The sequence below is a fragment of the Pelodiscus sinensis genome, chromosome 20 (assembly GCF_052426305.1).
Source record: "Pelodiscus sinensis isolate ZL-2025 chromosome 20, ASM5242630v1, whole genome shotgun sequence".
Taxonomy (NCBI): Eukaryota; Metazoa; Chordata; order Testudines; family Trionychidae; genus Pelodiscus; species Pelodiscus sinensis.
This window is the reverse complement of record NC_143071.1, coordinates 4,357,711-4,379,159: the sequence shown is the minus strand read 5'-3', so window position 1 is coordinate 4,379,159 and position 21,449 is coordinate 4,357,711. Positions and strand designations below refer to the sequence as shown.

Here is a 21,449-nt window from a genome sequence, read left to right as displayed (position 1 = left end):
TCTCTTCCAACTCCGTGATTTTATGATCTTCTGACAGTAGCCAATGCCAGGTGCCCCAGAGTGAATGAACACAACAGATAATCATCAAGCAATCCCTCCCCAGTCACCCATTCTGATAATCAGAGGCTAAGGACATTCCTTCCCATCGTGGCTAATAGCCATTGACAGACCTATCCATCCATGAATTTATCTATCTAGCTCTTTTCTGAATTCTATTATAGTCTTGGTCTTCACAAAATCCTCTAGCAAGGAGTTCCACAGGTTGACTGTGTGCTGCACGAAGAAAAACTTCCTTTTGTTTGTTTTAAACCTGCTGCCTCTTCATTTCATTTGGTGACCTTTTGAGAGCTAAATTTGTTCTTCACATTGCAGCCTCTGGCATCTCAGAACACCTGATAACTCATGAGGGCTTGCTCTCACAGTGAAGCCAACACAAATCTTTCTTGTGATGGCTTTACAAATCATTTCATTATCCTAAAAATATCTTTATAATGCAGGAACTGATCCTCCTCACTTTGCCAAGTGAATAAATCCCCTCTTTAAAAAAAAGTCCTGGATATGCTTTCATACCTCTGACCTGAAATTCCTCCTGAGTTAATTATTCCTATGGTCTTTGAGCTTCAGAAATCTGGCTTTCATTTCTATGCAGCAATCTCAGGGTAGTTAAAAGTGATTCACATCCCCACTCAAATAAGAAACCACATAGAGAAAATACATGAATTACTGTGTTTAATGAATGAAGCAGAAGCGTCCACTCCAGCAGGAGAGGTATTGGATGCATTAGTATTTCAGACCGCACAGCAGTGAAATTTGAGATGGACGGGTTTCTTCTGGATACTGCTGAGACCGATTTCCCACTAAGGATGTTAAGTAACGGTTAATTGACTAGTTGAGTAGTCGATGGAATTTCCATCAACTACTCGACAGGCACTTCCGCATTCCTCCCTTGAAATGTACAAGAGCCTCGAAGGGAGCTCTTGTACATTTCAAAGGAGGAATGCAGAACCCTGCCTACAGCCCAGGGCCAGCGGGAAGCCCCACTGACTCCAAGCTGCACACACAGCATGCCAGCTTTGCCAGCATGGGCACTTCGAAGCGGCAGTGCAGCATGGAGCCTGAGGTCTCCATGCTGCGCTGCCGATTTGAAATGCCACGGAGCCAGGGTCAGCTGGGGATTCTTCAGCAGAACCTGAGATCAGCTGTGGACTTCCTAGCTGACTGTGGGTTCCACACGGCATTTCCCCAGAACCTGGGGTCAGCTGGGGACTCCCCAGCTGATCCCAGGCTCCATGCTTGGCAGCGCTGCACAGCTGATTCCAGGCTCAGCCGTGTGGAGCTTCCGCTTTGAAATGCCGAGGCAGTGTTTCAAAGGGGCAGTGCTGCATAGCTGATCCCCAGTTCAGCTGTGTGGAGCTGCCCCTTTGAAGTCCCCCCTCTTTCCCCCCTTTGCTGCCTCTATCTGATAGAGGCAGCAAGGGTGGGGGAATCGACTAGTCCCTAACATCCCTATTTCCCACTTTTGAATGAGGAATGGTCTTCCTTTTTCTTATGTTATAAACGTTCCTTTAACTCTCTGGAGATGAAGCTGTGAAAGGCCAGGCAGCTTCCAAGCCAGGAGACAGACAGACAGGGAAGTACTCCAGTGCAGTGTGTACATGCATGCCTCTAGGAAGGATGTTTGGGTATTTTAATGATATGGTCAACATCTAGGATGCCAGGGGCAGGTCACCGGGGGAAGCCAGAAGCAAGCACACCAGTGTCTCTTCCATCATGTCACTTTGCATCTGCAATCATACGCATGGTCCGTGGTCGTCTTCCCGCACATGCCACATCCACTCCCACACAAAGCTATTGAGGTTGCTACCATCCTGCATGTCACATGACTATGGTCATTGCACCTTCGTGCTCACTTGCACCTCTGGGAAGTCGCATATGCCGCGTGATCGGCTCGACTAGGGGAGATCACATTCCAACTTGATCCTCTATTTGGCTTTGCTGCTCAAACACTTCTAGGCTATGGAGACACATGCACTGTATTGGGAACTCTCCCCATACTGCGCTAAGAGTCCAGCACGGCGGCATTAGAAGAGACGGAAGGGTGGGAAAGGAGCTGTCCAGTGGTCCCTTAATTGAAACAGCTGCAGAACATGGAATAAAAAATAGAATTGAGAGCCCGAGTAATGGGTTTCCAGGTGAAGGCCGGAAATTAAGCCAGCTAAATATACTGCACAGAGCTAGCAAACTCAATTTGGGAAATTACTTCACTGATTAAGAGACACACACCACAGTAAACATCTCCATATCTTCTACCCTTGCTTGCCAAACTGAATTCATAGCGTGGGTCCCCACTGAGTTTAATTAGCCTATTAAACTAATGAATCCTGTCAAAGTGGAGCAGAGCACACTAGCCAAGCTCCGGGGAACTTACGCTCCTTCCCCACGGGAAAGGAGGCTATTGGGAGAGTCGCATTTGCTGTGCAAGGGGTTTAGGGTGGAATCTTTTAACTCCGGGGCTGTCGTTTCCACTCACACTGCGGTGGATGGAGAATGGCGCTGGAGAACAGCTTGGAGCCACAGGGAGAGACCTGGTCAAAATGCCCCATTCGCGTCAAATGAGACATCCTGTAGGATGAGAATGCTCCAATTGCACCTCGGCCTCTTGCAGCACCCCTCTGCAATGGAGCCGGGGGTTGTGATGGTAGCTGCAGAAGACATGTCCACAGTAGCCCTAGTCTTACTGACTTAGGGACCATAGCAGTGAAGCTGTGGGCAGCGCAGGCCAGCCCCCATGTAATCAAACCGGGTTTTAAGTGAGCTTGGACAGCCTATGCTAAAGCCCATGATGCTGCAGACTCACATCTCTGATACCCGAGGCCCCTAGATTAGAGCTAGCTCGGGTAGCCCCCCCCCCCCCACAGGATCCAGCATCACACCCCATGTTTGCCGTGCAGCCACCTCTGTCCTCCACTACAGTCAGCACCTCGCAGACGGAACCAAGAGACACGGCTGGATTCTAGAACGCCCAGGCACCGACACGACATTCTGCATCAGCAAACTGGGGGGCTCCATCCACTTCCCTGGGCTATTGGGAGAAGCTGCTACCCAAAGAGGCAGAACCTTTGCAATTCTGGTAGCACCCGCTCCAGCTCCCCATCCTGGCACGGACAACGTGGGAGGGATCCACGGTGGACAATTAACCCCTGGTCGACGACTGGACGTTCGAGAACCCAGGACAGCCTCCGCAGACCAGAAGTGCCCCCTGCCCCACCACACTAACTGGATATGGTATTATGCCTCACACCAGTGTTCGCTCTAACTTTTTTCATCCAGGTGCAGAATAAATTTTGTGATGTGCACCCAGCCATGCGCAGATGTGTACCACCAATAGAAACACATGCTGCTGGCAGCGGTGGGTGGAATCAGCTGGGAGGCATTTGAATCTCTCCTGGGTGGCCGCCCAAGCACTCAGCATGCAAGGAACACTGCTTCACACTCTTCATTGTTTACACACACACACACACACACACACACACACCCACCCATCCCCCTCGCCACCTCTCAGGAAACCTCTCTCTCCACATAATAAAACCCACACTGGTCCTGTTCTGCAGGAAAGCCACCATGGTACTGTCACTTCATAAGAGTTCCCATAAAACTTAAAGCAGTTGAAAAGATCAAAAGAAAAACCGAAGGGGACGGGGGGTGGGGGGGAGGGGGGAATTAACATTGGGCTAAGACTTTGCAGGCCACATTTCATCCTGGAGGGCCCCAGAAGATAAGGAGGTGTTGACAGAAAGGCCCTGAAAGGGGATCCCTGCCGAGAACAGCAGGACACAATATTAAAAGATGCCAAGGGACCACTTCACACCCACTCATTTGGAAAGAATTGGATTTTTTTTTTAAGTAATTGATGCAGCATCTTTCCCATCCCAAGGGCTCTTTAAAGCTGTGCGTGGGAATGCAGACAGGACAGCAACGAAAGCAGCAAGCACTCAGCAGTAGCTAGGATTAGGGATGTAATATCCTGTCGAATTAGTTAACTGGTTAAACAGGATGTATAACCAGTTAACTGATTAAACAGGCAGGGAAGGAGGGGGGTGCTCCAGCCTGATTGGGTTGGAGCAACCCCCACCCACCCACCACAGATGGGTTGTAGTGCCCTTGCACCTATGGCAGGTACCACGGGGATGGAGCAGCCCCTGCCCATGGTGGGTGGGGAGGGAAGGCTGTTCCATCCCTCACCAGTTAACCATAACCGGTAAGCGTCACCCATTAAGGCGAGGCTTACCAGTTAACAATTCACATCCCTCCGCAGGATGCTGTTTTACTGAGAAATGGAAAGGAAGGGCAAAGCCAGGAGCTTTATCCCTGCCTTGTTTTGAAGCCAGGTATCCCAAAAAATTCCCAGCGCCACTCTGTGATGCAGCCCCGTCTCGTCCCAGCTAAACACCTCTCCTGCCTGACCAGCATCACGCAAATTCTCGCGAGTTCCACCAGAGATCTCGGGGAGGGAGGGGAGCGTTGAAAAATAACTAGCTGAGATGCCACTGCGTTGCCGTGTCAGAAAGTTCTGCTTTCTCTGCTCTTCCTCGGAATAGTCATTTAAAACAGGGCCCACAGGAAAACTGAGTCTTCTGCGTCTGATGCCAAGTGGGAATGGAGCCTGGGGAAACAGATGAACTGAGAACAAGCCTGTTCTCAAGCTCCCTTCGCAACAAGCCACGGAACGGCAACAGAAGAGATGTATGCAGAGAATTGTCCTCCGGTAGAATGCAGCCTGACGTTTTCCTAACAACGAGATTCTAGGCAGCCGCTGGGAGAGATTCAGCAGGGAGTTTGAAAGAGTTTGTGAGGTCTTCGACAGCGTCTCTCTGTCTGTTCGGAGTCACTCCGGAATGCTACAGCCTATCGGATCCAAAGTGTCCAGGAATTTCCAGGCATCTTCAGCCAGGACCCAATTGATCTGGGGTGGAGGAAACTAGGGGATGGAGGAGAATGGGAACCAATGGAGCTGCTGTCATCTGCTGAGGGTACCCGTTAACACCTGGCAGTATTCCACCTCGTTCACCCTCCCAATAAAATTGAACACAGGGACAACCTGAGTGACAGCTCTGTCCCCAAAAAAATAACGGGGAGAAGGAAGGAGAGAAAGATGGTTCTGGGAGGTGTGCACACAGCCCTTGGCATGGGGAGGGGAGGGGAGTATGAGAGGTACACAGAGACACTGGCACTGGGGAGAATAAGGATGAACGGAGGGAGCTACAAGGAATCCCAAAATGGAGGGGAGGGTGGCACCCAGCTAGCTTGATGGGGAAGTAGAGAATTCTAGGGACCCTGGTTCATGCAATATGCTCATCGTACACAAGCTACCAAGCGTGCGGCCCCCTTAGTGGTGCAAATCCAGAGTGACTTAGTCAGTGCACTTCTCTAGATTTACACTGACATAACCCCCTAAGTGGTGCAAATCCAGAGTGACTCCACTTTAGTCAGATTTACACTGATGTAGATTCACACCGGTGTAGCAGCAGAATTTGGTCCAGTGGAGGTTCTGCCAAGGACCTTAGCATGCATGCCAGTAAATGGAAAGCCTAGAAAGGATTCCAGCCACGGTGGCACAAATCTTCTCGCTACTCGGCATTAGAGTTTTCTTCAATCGATATGAACACAGCCAGTCAGAGGCACTCGGTTTGGATTCATTGGGGGGTAAAAAGCCAACCTCCCTGCATGCTGTAAATGGCGCTTTTCCAAGCTCAGCAGAAAGTCGAGTGGGGGGTGAATGTCTCAACACGATTATGCGCCTAATGGAACCTCCCCAACTAGTAAATGCTGCACTTTGCAAAAGTAGCCCTGTAATGACTATTTCATTCCCATGTGCTAACCCTGCCCCCACCCAACACGCCGGCAACGTGCACTCACAGAGAGCAGAGTTTCCACGGTGAGATTTTGCAAGCTGCTTTGGACCCCGACCGCTCTGCCAGGGACCCTTCCAGTTCCTGAGTTGGCAGCAGACACACATGACCACAAAGGGCGCGTCCACACTGCAATCGGGAGGCGTTGCAGCCCTACTCCAGCTCACTTGGAGCTAGCTAGATCAGCACCAGCTTGAGTCAGAGCCCAATAAACGCTGAGCAGCCCGAGCTAGCATCGCTGGAGCCAACGTACTGTCATTCGAATTTTGGCGCCATCTCCACAGCAGGATGTCGACAGGAGCAAACGCTTCCGTCAGCTTCCCTGACTCCTTGCGAGGAGCAGGCGTTCCAGTTACTACACCCGTTAAACCGAACTGTGGAAGATCGACACCGTGGCATCGATCTTCCGGGAAGTGAAGAGGTGGCCTTAGAAAGTTTATCCTCATATGAGGAGTCCTGTGGCACCTTAAAGACTAACCGATTTATTTGGGCAGGAGCTGTCGTGGGCAAGGACCCATTTTGACAGACGTGTTGGAATGGAAATGACGGAGGTAGGTGTAAATATACTAGCACATGAAAACAAGGGCGTTACCTCATCAAGCGGAGGGCCATTGTTAACAAGGCCAATTCCGTCATGGTGCCAGTTGCTGAGGAGGTGTGAATACTAAGGGAAGGAAGGTTGCTTTTGCAGTAAGCCAGCCAATCGCAGTCCCTATTCAAACCCACATTAACAGTGCCGCGTTTGTCAATGAATTGCACCTCTGCATTTTCTCTTTGAAGTGTTTTGTTGAAGGATGGCCACTTTTAAATCTCTTACTGGGGTGTCCAGAAGGATCTGAATTTTCCCCCTGTGGTTTTTGTATGTTCCCATTCTCAGTGTCTGATCTGTGTCCATTTATCCGTTTGCATAAGAGATTGTCTAGCCTGGCCAATGTACATGGCAGAGGGGCATTCCTGGTACATAAGCTTATTCCCAAATAAATCTGTTAGGTGCCACAGGAGTTCTTGCTGTTTTTGTGGACGCAGACTAACACGGTGACCCCTCCGAGACTTGGCCTAATACGTAACCAAAATCTCTTTTGTCGCAGATGAAGCACCTTGACTACAGATGTGGTTGCCTCATCTCAAAAAAGATATTCTGGATTGGAAAAGGTTCAGAAAAGGGCAACAAAAATTATTCTTCATATGGGGCCCATTCCCAACCCCTAGAGATTAAAAAGACAGGGACTTTTCAGCTTAGAAAATAGGAGACTAAGGGAGGGGGATATGACAGAGGTCTATAAAATCATGACTGCTGTGGAAAAAGTAAATAAAGAAAAGTTCTTTACTTGTTCCTATAACATCGAACTAGGGGTCACCAAATGAAATTAATAGGCAGCAGGTTTAAAACAAACAAAAAGCAATTTTTCTTCACGCAGCGCACAGTCAACCTGTGGAACTCCTTGCCGGAGGATGTTGTGAAGACTAGGACTTTAACAGGATTCAAAAAAGAGGCAGATAGTTTCATGGAGGTTAAGTCCATCAATGGCTATGAGCCAGAATGGGTAGGAACGGTATCCCTAGCACTGTTTGTCTGGAAACGGATGACAGGAGAGGGTTTACGTGAGGATTCCCTGTGGTGTTCACTCCCTCTGGGGCATCTGGCACTGGCCACTGTCAGAAGATAGGACACTGGGCTAGATGGACCTTTGGTCTGACCATTCTTACGTTCTAAGCCCGTTACTTCTTGCCCTTCCTTCAGTAGACATGAAGAAAATTGATCATGTTCTTCTGTATAACAATCCTTCACATATATCCGAACACTTATCAGGCCCCACTGTGATCATCTTTTCTCAAGACTAAACATGCCCAGTGTTTTTAACCTCCCCTCAGAGAGCAGGTTTTCTAGACCTTTGACTATTTTTTGTTGCTCTCCTCTGGTCCCTCTCCAATTTGTCTGCAGCTTTCCTCAAGTATGGCCCCCAACCTGGGACAAACCACAACACCCGCAGCCTCACGCATGCCACATAGAGTGGGACAATTACCTCCAGTGTCTTCCGCGTGACACTCCTGTTAACACAGCCCAGCAGCGCCTTGTTCACAGCTGTATCACACTGCCGATTCTGATTCAATCTGCGATTTGCTAGAACCCCCAGATCCTTAGTCATGCATTTGAAGTCTGGCACATGCTTACGTATTTTGCAAAATCGGGGCCTCAGTGAGCTGGCAAGAACCACAAGGGAGACAGGGTTTAGGACTCAGGAAAGTTCCCTTGCTCTGTTCCTCGAGCCCATGACTCCCGGAACGTCGCCTCCCCAGCTTATTCAGAAGTAGCATGTTGGTTCCTGTTTTACTAGCATGAGGTCAATCGCTCACTAGACTCTCCTGATCCCCATCATCTTTTTTTATGTAGCTCCTTTTAAGTCAATTGCAGAGCCATCAAGACATGCTGGGGAAGCTTCCTTGTTTGGGCTTTTTAAAGTTACATTTAAATTCATAATTCAACAGCAACTAATTTGAAAATGTACATGACGTGCCCCCACGTAGATTACTACAAGACCCATTCTGTGCCCTGAGTGTTTTCACAAGAACACGGCTGGTAAGTTCTTCATGGACTCAGGGAAAACTGCTAATTTACAAGTTGCCGTCTGTCTCTATTTGCGCTCAGGCTTCTTGGCAATCAAACTATTGACATGTGAAAATGGCAAGTTCATTCTGACGAGCAAAAAACTAAGAAAAATATCACTAAAGAGAATAAAAGGGTATTGATTTGTTGTAGAGGTCTAGTTGGTTTTTGTTTTTTTTTAATTTCCCCAGAGAGCACAAAGCAACAATGCATAATGGAAAGTTTCTGTTCTCAAAACGACTTCCATGGTGTTCCTTTTACAACCAAAAGCAGATGCATGCACAAACCAGTTCTGAACGTAAAGGAAGATGCATGATTAAGAATGCAATTAAATTCAATTTAAGACACAAAGTTACCAGCATGCTAAATGCTTCAAAGTAATAGAAACTGTGGATTCAGTCTGGATTTCTCAAAGGAGCTTAAAGACATGAGGCATCTAAATCTCCTGGCAACTGCACACCTAACTCCCTTAGGCCCCTTTCAAAACCCTGTCTAACATTTTAAAAAGTTAAAAGAATTCTGGTTCAAAGCAGTTTTCCATAAAAAAATGCAACTATAGAATAAAAAATAAAACCCCACCTAAGAAGTTGATGCAATTCTTTGCACAAAGATTCACTTCTTTATTTAAGAACATAAGAAAGGCCAGACTGGGTCAGACCAAAGGTCCATCTAGCCCAGTATCCTGTCTGCCGACAGTGGCCAATGCCAGATGCACCAGAGGGAGGGGTCATATCAGATAACCCTCACGTGGATCATTTAACTTGCTACCATCCCCAAACTTGGAGGGGAGAAATCGAGGTAGCAGGTAGTGTTCCAGAGATGCTTAAACCCAAGAAAAATACAAAAGTAGTGAACTATTTTTCACTGGTCATTTTCAAACTATGTTCGTTCGTCTCCCTGATGCAGATGCACAATAGCTAAAGAAGAAAAATCCTACTCGATCAAGTTAATCCTCCCACAAGGGAAGGATCCAGAGCTCATGTAGATGAACCATTGGATCTGACACGGGTACAACACTTGATCTTCGTTACAGGGCTGTACGAGTACTGAAAACACACACCTAAAACTGGGACGCTTTAACGTGGTTTTCACATTACAAAATTGTATCAGACATTCCCATTAAAAAAAAAACTGTTAAAAAGAAACAAATGTTCCCCAAGATGGGACATTATCATTACATGTGCTAGAAGCTTTATTTGCCTCAAAAATAAGGAGCCATAAAGTGATTATCGGTCATGGCCCATAATTATAGCAAGCTATCACGAGGATTGCTATAATGGGACTCAAGACGATTTAGCAAAAGTGACCCTGCCACCCACTCCTTCCCAGCTGAAAAACTATTATCTCAAGGTACGTGAATTTCATTTCACTGTCAAATTAGATGACTAATTATTAATCATTCATGGAAGTGGTTTTGAGAACTGAAGGAGAAACAGCAGCAATGATTCTTGGCCGAGATGCCAGCCCACACCGAGAGCGCGCGCGTGTGCACTGAGGTTGATTAAATTTCAAGCATATCGATTATGCCCTATGAGCCAATTTAATTGAGTTCTTCTAACTGTGCTGTTGGTATATGACAGGATGCTTGCCTGAATGAAGCCCACTTCTACCTATCCGGATGGAGAGCTCATTCTCGTAGTCCTGGGGATAAGTCGGCTCGGGATCATACTTCTCTTTCACTGCTCTCAAATCGTAGCTCTGAGACCAGGCTGCGTGGGGAGGTTCGGTGATGCCCTGAAATGGATAAGAGGGAAATTGAACATGGTTTTCATGCAGGAGTGCGTCTTTCTCTTTCTACCCCACCACCCTCCCAAAGCTCAAAGGCAACTTTGGAATCTGCTGAGGTTTTAAAGGCAGCTCAGGGTACCGCTCAGTGTGTTGGAACCTCCAGATTTCACAGCTTAAGCATCACACCTCCTGGAGTTTTGGATTCAAACCAACTCAAAAGGAAGACCTCCCACTCTGCAGGGTTTCCCTGCACACCAAGGAGGCAGAATCAACCGCACTGAGAAGTCTGATAACCTTGAGTACGTCTTTCCATGAACTGGGCCAGCATTAAAAACTTGATCTTGTTAAAAACTAAGCCAGGCACGTTTCATACGGCAGGTTCCGCATAGCAGCAGTTTTAAGATTTTTTTGTTTTTGTGGTGGGTTTATAAGAACTAGAATTTTAATTCCATCCTTCAAGCAGTCCTAAAGCTTTCTGCAGATGTATCTGCACTGGCTTCACCCAGTACACAGTGATGGATCTGGTAGTCAAAAAGCTACAGGGGGGCAAGATTTTAAGAACACAAGGATGCTAATTTCATGCCCATATATAGTGAAAATACCCCAACTTCTCGCTCATAACATTGGTATTTTGAAATTCTGTACAAAATTGTTGTTTTAAAACATACTCCAAATACCTTTTTTTAAATATACATATATACAGAACGTGATTCAAGTGCAGCTAGAGAGAGAAAAACCTCTAAACATACAGTATTTTACTTTGCTGACAAAACATGCACTGCAGTCAGCACTGATGAGCCAATAATACTACAGGAGAAAGAGCTGGATTCTGGCATATGCTTGGCAAAAACTGCACGTGAAACCTCTCTCGGCACATCAGGAATAGAGGCAGAAAATATTTAAGATGGATTTTAAGGGCCTGATCGGCAAAGCATGTGAATACTTTAATGTTCATTTTTTGATGGAAGGTTCTCCCATTCAGAAGAACACAAAAATCACATTAACTTTAAGCCTCTGCATATGCCCATTGACCACAACAGAACTTAAGTACGTATTTATGCACATTTCTGAAAAAGGAGGCCTCTCTCAATGGAGGCCTGAGTTTGCAGCACAGGCAATTAGGGAGAAAAAAGTTACTCAAAACTGAACATATTTATTTGGCAATAGAAGGAAAGAATAAATAAGGACCCATATCATGTCACTGTATCGAATTATTTCCAAAGTATGATTGTACCTTTATCATTGAGAATATTCAGACATGACAATTTTCTGTTTTTCAAAACACACATAGGTGTGTGGGGGGGTAGACAATGTGCACATCTAAAACCAAAACGTGTGTGTACAGTACCTAGCACAACGGGTCCTTTTGATTCAGGAAGAGGGCTACCATGCAAACGAAGACACTGTCCAAAAAGGAAACGCACTGAACCTGCACAACACAATATCATGTTTCCAGCTCAGTGCTGGACGTGCAAGGAGTCCAAATGGACTAGTCCGTAAACAGTGGGAACTTGCAATAGCATAGGCCTGGGAATAGGTCCCTGTGAGACAGCAAAGTTGTGATGCAAAGAACACACCCAGAGACGTAAGCCCACCATCAAGCATATAGGAAATTCACAGCGGAGGTTAAACCAACAGGCCACCAGATGTCACTCCGGACCTCCACACACTCAACTAAAAGACTATATGTGGCAGTAAAGAACTTGAATTTCAGGAGATCTCATTGGCAAAACTGCTCCACCATATGCTGTTTAAGTACAGCTTTCTGCTTGCTATGCTGTTTAGCGAATATACAATTTCCAGCTTGGAAAAGGTAGCAGAAAGCCTGTACAGGAGAGGGGAGAGAAGATTGGATAGTGTGTTAGAGGCATGTCTCGCATCGGAACAGAGATGATCAGACAGTGAACCACTTTTTAGGTTCCCGATTCATTAAAGGGTTTAACCATACAGGCCAAACTGATGGCAAGGTATTCACAAAGCAAAGGCTGGAAGAACGGAGCATCAAGAAAGGGATCATGGTTCAAAGAATGGGGCATCAGTGGTTTAGTTCTACCCAAGAGAGGAGAGATCTAACATGGCTTGGACTCTTGGATTCCGAGAGCAGCCATGGGAAGTAGCTAACCCACCCAAGCTGGTAATAAGAAACTTGATGAGTAAGGTGACTTAAAAAAAATAAAAGGTTGAAGATGAATAATTAAATAGACTATTATCCCTTTATTTGCATAATATATTCTGACTGGCGTTATTAATACTAATCACATATTTGCTATCACCGTTCTACTGAAGTTTAATCAGGCTGCTTTGGCTTCCATTAACCTGGCAATTAGAAGATGCGTTGTTGAGGCACTCTTATTTAGAAAGGACTTTACCTTAGCAAAACGTTACATGTCTTTTTCCTCTCAGCATTTCCCAAATTTTCTGTGGGAGACAGTCTAACCTGAACTAGGATCAAGTGTCCTGCATGAAGGGAGGAGCAGATGAAACAGGTATATGGACCTGTAAAGCTTTTCCATGACATGCTGGTGGAATGTACACAGAGGGGAACTTCATGCAAGTGCCAGGTCTGATACGGACTAAAAAGGACAAAGGTCCAGAGACAGAATGGATTGGATGTAACATCCTGCAGTTCCAAATTTTTATCAGAATAAAAAATGTCTCTCTTCTAACTAGGAGAAAGCAAAATTCCTAAAATGCAAAAGGAACAAAAATCAATAAGGCAGGATGTTTGCAATAATGCAGTTAATGTCTTTCTTTCACAATATTTTCCATAACTTTCGACATTTTTGATGCAGCTTAATTCACAAAAACCAAATGCAGGATAGTAAGAAGGTCGGTGATCAATCTAAATTTTTTAAACAAGCATTTACTTAACAAGCAACAATAAATATGTCCCATTCCAGGAGGAGGGCCCAAATCAAGAATCATTCTGGCAAAACAAGAGACACACACGCAGAATCATGTTTCAATGTGAATTTCACAGCATGTGTTAACCTAAAAGCATTTGTTACCTTCCCACCCTTCCATGTTTCTTATGGGGGCTGCAGAGCCTTACCAACCTCATAGGTGTTTGACTTCAAAGTCGAAGAGAGATTCCTTCCCCTCCCCCAAAAAAGGGCTTGTGATTGTGCAACACAGTCCAACACAAAACAGGAAAACACTTGCCTTCTATGAAAGCTCACATTATCCAGATCTGTTTACTGCAGAACAGATGCAATGAGATAACTGAGTAAAACTAATGGGATATTGGAAAAAAAAAAAGACAGGCGGATAGATGTCAGTCTGTACTTTATTTAGGGCATCATCACTTTTCTAGTCCTTGCAAACAACAGCAGTGACTTGAAGTGGGAGCTGAAAGCACCCGTGAGTTATGGACTTTTCCATCTACCTGCAAGAACAGGAGGTCTGCGGAAACTACTGTTTGACAAGCTAGAGACTTGTAGGCCTGTTGTCCTGACTGATCCCAGGCAAGATAATGGAGTGGTTCAGACAGGACTTGATTAATCAAGAATAAAAGGAGGGCAGTGTAATTAATGCAAATCAGCCCGGGTTTATGGCCAATAAAGGTAACAGTGTTAACACGATAGAGTTAGACTTGTCAGATTTTTTTAACTTGGTATGACATGATGTGATGAAAAAGCTAAAACAAGAAATTAACATGGTACACTCTAAATGAATTAAAAACTAACTGATAGATCTTACATGCAACTGTGAACAGGGAATGATCATCGTGTGGGTGTGTGTCCAGGAGGACCCTGGAGGGATCCGGTTTTGGCCCTTTGTTATTTACTGTTTTTATCACTCGCTGGAAGAAGACAAACATCACTGGCCAAGCTTGCGGATGACACGCAACTTGGGGGAGCGGTAAATAATGAAGAGAATAGGTCAATGAGCCCAGTCGATGTGGATTATAGGTTTTTAATAGCTCTCCTCCCACTGGGCAAATCAGAACGCAAACAAACAATACGCTGCTAAATTCTTTGTATGCTGCCCACAAAAATCAACACCTGCATTGAGAAGGAAAGAAGGAACAGAGGCCAACTGTGCTCCAGAGGCTACTAGGTAGGAAATGAGCCAATGGTTTCAGTCCCTGTTTCCAGCGATGTAGACACCCGTTCGCCACAAGCCCAAACCCACCATCAAAACAGGGACATTTGTTGACCAATGTAGACTGAGGCTAAGGACTGATCAGGTGTGGTGAGAAAGATGCTTTCTTTTTTTCTTTCTTTCCCCGGATCCGGTACTGTCTGGAAAGGGGCTAATTAGCCCTGTTGCTGACTACGCTGGGTGAAGTAAGTTGCATGTTTGTGAGGTGGCTCAGAAGATATTCTGATGCCGCCCAGCTGATTATCAGCATCCCCACAGCTAGGTTTCCTGTTTCCAGTGGTGGTGCATTCACACATGCCTCGGTGCACATACAAAAATTTATTCTGCACATGGACGGAAAAGATTAGAGGGAACATTGGCAGGATGGTATCTATGAACAATGGGAGGCCCTTGAGAGACCCTGAAGCTTTCACCAACTATTAAAATTAACTTTGAGGGGGAAAAAAGAAGCAGGAACTGTTCTGCTGTGGAGGAGCTCAATTAAGGCTCAGATCAGATGCACAGAAGTGGCAGAAAGATTTAACACTTTTCAACAAAGGTAAATAAAATTGATCGGAAGAATGTGGCTTTTTGCAGGAAGGAAAGTCGTGCAAGTGACTGAAACACTTAGGCCAAGTCTTCATTCTGCTGTCTTAGATGCTGCTGCAATAAAATCTCCCATAGTTCAATTTAGCAAGTCTAGTTAAGACCCGCTAAATCAAATTCAGAGAGTACCCCCACCAGCGTCTGGAACTCCTGACTCTGCGAGGAGAAAGAGAAGCCAATAGGAGCACTTGCTCCCATCGGCCTCCCGTTGTGGGGACACTGCCACGCTCGGTTTATGATAAGCTGACTCCGGCTACATAAAATACGTAGCTGGAGTTGCGCACCATAAGCCGAGCTGCCGGGTCTAGTGTAGACCTGGTCTTAAACTGTATCTACACTGACACTTCCAGCACTTAAGCTTTAGTTGTTACTGCCCCTTGTTCCATTTATTTTTTTTTAATCATCAGGAGAGCTCTCCCCCGGCAGTACAGCGCGACTACGCTGCCCACGTCACAGCACTGCTGCGGGCGTGTCGAAACACCCTTAGTTAACCCATCTGCCTCTTAAAAAGAGCCCCCCCCCTTGGCTCGGTCAGCCCTGCAGCAGCCTCTTCCACTGCCACTTCCATGCCGTCTCCATGCTTCCCTGAATTGGGACCAGTTTTCCTAAAACCCACCCAGGCAGGCCTCTGACCACACAAGGGCACTTCTGCAGCAGGGCCCGCAAGAAGTGACTTAATCTGGGGAGAATTAAGGAGGTGATATTACTAAAGCTTCAACTATTAAGTGTACGCAACTGGTCTGGACGATTATATGCACCTATTCATGTCAGCCTCTCCTACCCGCCCCCTGTTTGTGTGAGCCAAAGCTCTGCCTTCGGCCATGTCTTCATGGAGGTCATACCCTCGCCCCAGCCATAATCTTCCTACTGCATCTAGCACCCCACCTAATAAGCCTGAAGCAACAGAACAGATCAGAACAAGAAGCCGCTTTGCCCGGTTTTATCATCCCCTGATTCGCAGGTCCCAGAGCGACTCCCCTGTCCGTCCTGTCAGCACAAAAAGGTAACAAGATGAAAAGCATAGAGCATGCGGGAGTCTATAAGTTAAAGACGGCAATGAAAAGGATCAGTGTAAGCAGCCACCGGGCAGCCTGCACAACAGAGCCACGGAAGACAGCAAGCAATCTGCTTCTGAAGTCGAGGTGCATGAGCCTGGCAGCTGGCAAAGATAAAAAGCCATCCCGAGCTATTTCCTCCGCTACCCATGCTGAGCCTATCAAAAGCTTTCCTGGGCCACTCTAGCCTAAATAGAGGCAACCGGGAGATAGACTGCCAGTTCGGATGCTTGTTGTCAACAGAATCATTCTGACCTTACAGACACACACACACAAAACGTCACCCGTTTGAAAAATATCAGTGACCTTCCGCAAAGCTTTTGATTTATTCCAACGGCGAGGGCTCTGAGTCATGCCAATCTGCCCCCCTCCTCCCCACGTGGGCCCCTTAATTGGAACATGGCAGCAGGCTCAAAAAGCATTAGGAAGGGAAGAGGAAAAAGTTAGCCCGTATTAATTAACTCATGCTGCTAATTAGAGCTCAATGAAAAAAAAACACCGGGGGTTAGGGCATTTCTCAACGTCCGGGAAATGAGAAATGTGGACAGGAAGATCTCTACAGCTGGAGAAAATTATTTTGATGCATGAGGCCTCGGTAAACTTGTTTCATGTTTAGACATTAAGAACAGATGGGCATGCTAGGATGCTCTAGTATAAAGCAAGCCAGAGAACACCACAAGTTATTTACAGTGCTGTCTCTCCAACACAAGCACCCAGTGGCCAGGCTAAAGCAACAGCTGCTGCTTTTATTACCAAGAAGCTGCAAAGCACACACACACACGCTCCTAAAGCAAACCTACAATGACTCTGAAGGATCGGAAAATGTCAACATGTGTCCTAGTAACCACCTGGGTCATGTAGGAATTGGCTTCTTGGTCCCCTGGAAAAGGTGCCAGCAGCCCTGCCATGAAACAGCCTGCTCTTGAGACCATGTCTGACAGATCGGGGATCAGTCCGGTTGGAGTTTCTCTTCCCTACAGAGAAACTCCAATGCCAGCGGATTTTGAACAAGAGATGGGTTGCTGTTCCCCTGTGGCTGGCGGAGGAGGGGCGTCATCTCCAGAAGTCTCTCTCAGGAGACACCAGTCAGGTCTCCTGACTGGAAGTTGAGAGGATCGTAGTTTAATCCTGAATATTCTCACTGGAGGGAGGTTCCAAAGAGGCTGGAGAGAGGCTGTTCTCAGGGGTGGCAGATGGCAGAATAAGGAGCAATGGTCTCAAGTTACAGTGGGGGAGGCCTACCTTGGATATTAGGAAAAACTATTTCCCTAGGAGGGTGGGGAAGCCCTGGGATGGGTTCCCGAGGGAGAGGGTGGAATCTCCATCCCTAGAGGTTTTTAAGTTTCGGCTTGACAAAGCCCTGGCTGGGTTGATCCTGCCTTGGGCAGGAGGCTGGACTGGATGACTCCTGAGGTCTCTTCCAGCCCTAGGATTCTATGGGTATGTCTAGACTACATGCCTCTGCCGACAGAGGCATGTAAAACAGACTACCCAACATAGTCAATGAAGCGGGGATTTAAATATCCCCGGTTTCATTAAAATAAAAATGGCCGCCGTGCTGTGCCGGCTCAGCTGATTACCGTTCCTGTAAACCTCATTTCACGAGGCATAAGGGAGCAGTCGACAAAGGTATTCCCTGTCGACCGATCCGCGTCTTGACTGCCGCGCTGTGCCGACGATCAGCCGAGCCGGCACAGCATGGCGGCCATTTTTATTTTAATGAAGCTGGGGATATTTAAATCTCCGCTTCATTGACTATGTCGGGTAGCCTATTTTATATGCCTCTGTCGGCAGAGGCATGTAGTCTAGACATACCCTATGATTCTAGGAAAGCAACTGGCGTTGGCCTCTCTTCGGATGGATTCTTTTTTTATTTCCACCTTAAAAGAATGTAAAAGGTTCAGATCTTGCGTTGTGACGTTTGCGCATGCGCACACAGCCCCTAATGAGCTTCCCGGGGCTAGACAAAGGGTGAGACGCAAAGAGATGCCCCAGAGGGGTCCCCCAGCAGGACAGGACAGAGCTGGAAACGGAAGGTCTCCAAACCCCAATGGAGTACTCAGTCCGTCGGATCATCCTGGCATCCCACCGGAGGCCGGTGTGGATCTGCCGTTTCAGGCGCTGTCCTTCTCCCTGGTTTCTCACTGCCAGAAAGGCTTCCTCCACCCAACTTTCAGAGGCTAAGCCAGGGGTGGGCGATAATTTTTTACTAGGGGCCACTTCAGGAATTTTTGAAGTGGCCCTGGGCTGCACTGTAAGGGGCGGGGTTTCTGGTGGAAGGGGCGGGGCCAGAACACTTCCTTGCTTCCCCACCCACAGACCATGACTGGTCTGGCGGTGGGGGAGCAAGTGAAGTCTTTGGCCTCCCTCCCCCGCCTCTAGAGGTTCCCCCTCGGCACCCATGCCACCAGCGTTGGGAGCAGACTTTATGCGCTCCTCCTTCTGCCCCCAGGCCCTGATTGGCCTGGGGGCAGGGGAGCGGCAGGGCCTCTGCGAGCTGGATTAACCCACTTGGCAGTGTGGATCCGGCCCATAAAGTCCCTTTTGCCCACCCCTCGGCTAAGCTGTTTTCAAAGTTCGACCCAAAACTCTCTAGTGTTTAGAGCACACAAGAAACAGGCTCTTCCCCAGCTCTGCCACGTGGCCTGCTGGGTGACCTTGGGCGAGTCATCTCATGTCCCGTCCCGTGCCTCAGTTTCCTCATCAGTACCGGAGGGCTAATGATGCCTGCCTTCTTTGGAAAACCCTTGGAGGGCTACAGGGAGGCATGCGAGACAAGAGCTAGGGATTATGTACTGAGTTTTGGCATTCTTGCCTTCAAGACGGCATTTGTCAAGGATTGTTGAGCAGAAAGGCTTCCCTGCTGACAGAGTCGAGACAAGCCAAGTGGCAAGGGGCAGCGACTCCTCTCTCAGGCACTCTCCCGCTCGCAGCTTGAACACACCAAGGTCAACATGGTGGGCTGAATGCCACCAGGCACAAGCAGTTTCCAGGGCTCCCCCAAGCCTTGGCCAGAAATCCCCTTCGCTGGGGCTTTGTTTTCAAAATAGACAGCCCAGGCGGGCCTGCTATGGAAGCGGATGTCAGGGCTGTCTGAGATCACCTTTCCAAAGGGGATTCCCCATCACTCCTCCGCCCCAGAGCAGTAAAGTGACATTGCGGTCACAACAGAAGAGCTACCGGCTTTTCCAATCACTCCTCAGATTCCGGCTGGAGAACCTAGCTCCATATTCCGCAATTACACTTTCAACAGTGAAGGCTGCTCACCCTGCTAGTAAAGAAGTCGTCTGCTCACTCTGCTATTAAAGACAGCAGAGCAAGCCACGTCCGACTGCTTGTGAGCAGCTGTTGACTGTCTTGCCGTGCTAACAGCAAGCGATGCTTTCGCTCTAACATGAATCAGATAGGGAATGGCTGGTACTGATTTACCAGGGATGTATAGGGGGGATAGGGGTCCGGAGGAAACCTTTAAAAGTGCAAAAGCAGCGAGGAGTCCTGTGGCACCTTAGAGACTAACTGAAGTGTAGGCGCATAAGCTTTCGTGGGCAAAGACCCACTTCATCAGATGCCCACGAAAGCTTATGCGCCTACACTTCAGTTAGTCTCTAAGGTGCCACAGGACTCCTCGCCGCTTTTGCGGATTCAGACTAACACGGCCACCCCTCTGATACTGGACACTTTAAAAGTGCAGACACCAGACACAGCTTTTCCCCTTTCGAATGTGATTCCTGAGGCCCTTGCCAATTCTTAAAGATGGTTTCGAGCAAAGTTCTTTGCTCCTCCCCTTCCCATGCTTCCTCGGTGATGCCCACTTGTGGCATCACATTTGTTATTAGGGCTATGGAGCATGGTGTCATTCAGGCATAAGACTTCGTGGCAGCAGGACGCTGAAGGAAGGGGCAGGCTGCGAGGAAAAACATTCTTACTCACACCTATTTGAAATAATAGCAAAGGAAATACAAAAAGCCACTGGCCCTAGGACATTTTAATACCTTCTTCTTCAGTAGATTTCTGCCAAGGTGCTAAGCGGCCCTTGTGAAACAGAAATATAAGAACGGCCCAATCGGATCAGATCCAAGATCCAACCAGCCCATCAACCTATCTCTGATGGTGGCTTCTGAGGAAGGTGCAAGAATCCTACAGGAGGCAGATAAGGGATAATCTACACCCTGCATTAGGGCGCATCCTGATTTCTAACGGTCAGAGACTGGCTTAAATCCTGAAAGTTTAATATCCCATCCAGTTTTTGTTGCAATTTGTTATTCTAACTCTGGATAGTCTGGACATGCAGACAGAAACATCCAATTCTTTTCTCAATTTTGCTAAACTCTTGGCCTTAACATCCTATGGCAATGAGTTCCATAGCCTACTAGTGCATTGCATGACCATTTTTCCTCTTGTGCACATTTACCCAACAATTCTATTTTTAAATTTATTTTTTTCCTCATTTCCACTTTCAAAGTGACCTTTCTTGTTGGGACACTCTTAAATCTACCTTGTACCTTTTACATCTCTTTGCATTTCCCCTATCAGTGCCTGTGTCTATTTTAAGTGACTTGCCCAGGGTCATATAGAAAGTCAGTAGCAGAGCATGGACTTCAACCCAGATTTCCCAGGTCCTACCCTACTACTCTGGCCACTGGTTCTTTGAAAGCAATAGGATCCTACCACCCTAAGCCGTATTCCCTCTCATTTTTTCCATCCATGGGTGGAACAAATTTTATTACATGCACCAACACATCTGCGAATGTGCAGCACCAATAGAACACATGCTTCCAGTTGGGTGTGCTCAGCTGGGCAGCACCTGAATCTCTCCTGGATGGCCACCCAAGAGCTTAGCTGATAGGGAAAACTGAATATCTGCCAGTTTGTTCCCTTGTTCCTAGTCTCTGCCTGAGGATAACATTTGATAGGTTACTTACCCTGAGAAGCAAAGGTCTCTCTCCTCTGACAAGTTTTGTCCTTGGGAATGAGTATAAACTGGTCCTCTATAAAGCCATCATGCCAAGCAGGCTCAATGAATCTTTATGATAAAAATTAGATTACTTAGCAGCTCCTGCCAGCCCATCATTCTTGGTGACACACCTTTTTATTATTTCAGTCCTTAAACTTAATTCACCTTCCACACAGCCTGGACTTGTTCCATCACCGCCTGCTCCTTTGCGGAGCTTAATGTACTTGCTTGTTTAAAAGCGAAATTAAATGACCTTTTCAGTGCTGTGTGATTAATTGGAGCATTTTGATACTCTCCGCAATTCACCAAACCCAGTTCAGAGGAATGCGGGGAGGGAATTAGTCGTGTGATGACAAAGCGTACGCTTGCATGCTAGCAAACAGTGTTATCCCATCACTCTGAAAGGCGCATTGTTTCCTCGCTCTGATATTTACATCACAATGGTGCCTCGCAATTCTTTGAGGGTTTTATGGCTTTGCAAGTGACTCTCTAAATTATTGTCATTAATG

General features: G+C 47.0%; 1 protein-coding gene across 5 annotated transcripts in view; it reads right to left on the bottom strand.

Annotated features, from left to right (window-relative positions):
• SLC39A11 (solute carrier family 39 member 11) overlaps nt 1-21,449 on the bottom strand; it is a 322,339-nt gene that overhangs the window by 213,844 nt on the left and 87,046 nt on the right. For 4 of the 5 annotated variants that reach the window (XM_075904010.2, XM_075904012.2, XM_075904009.2 and 1 more), the window contains one exon: nt 10,104-10,248. In XM_075904010.2, coding sequence (XP_075760125.1) covers nt 10,104-10,248 — 145 coding nt within the window. The remainder of the gene's footprint in view (nt 1-10,103; nt 10,249-21,449) is intronic. The other variant, XM_075904013.2, reaches the window with a different exon arrangement.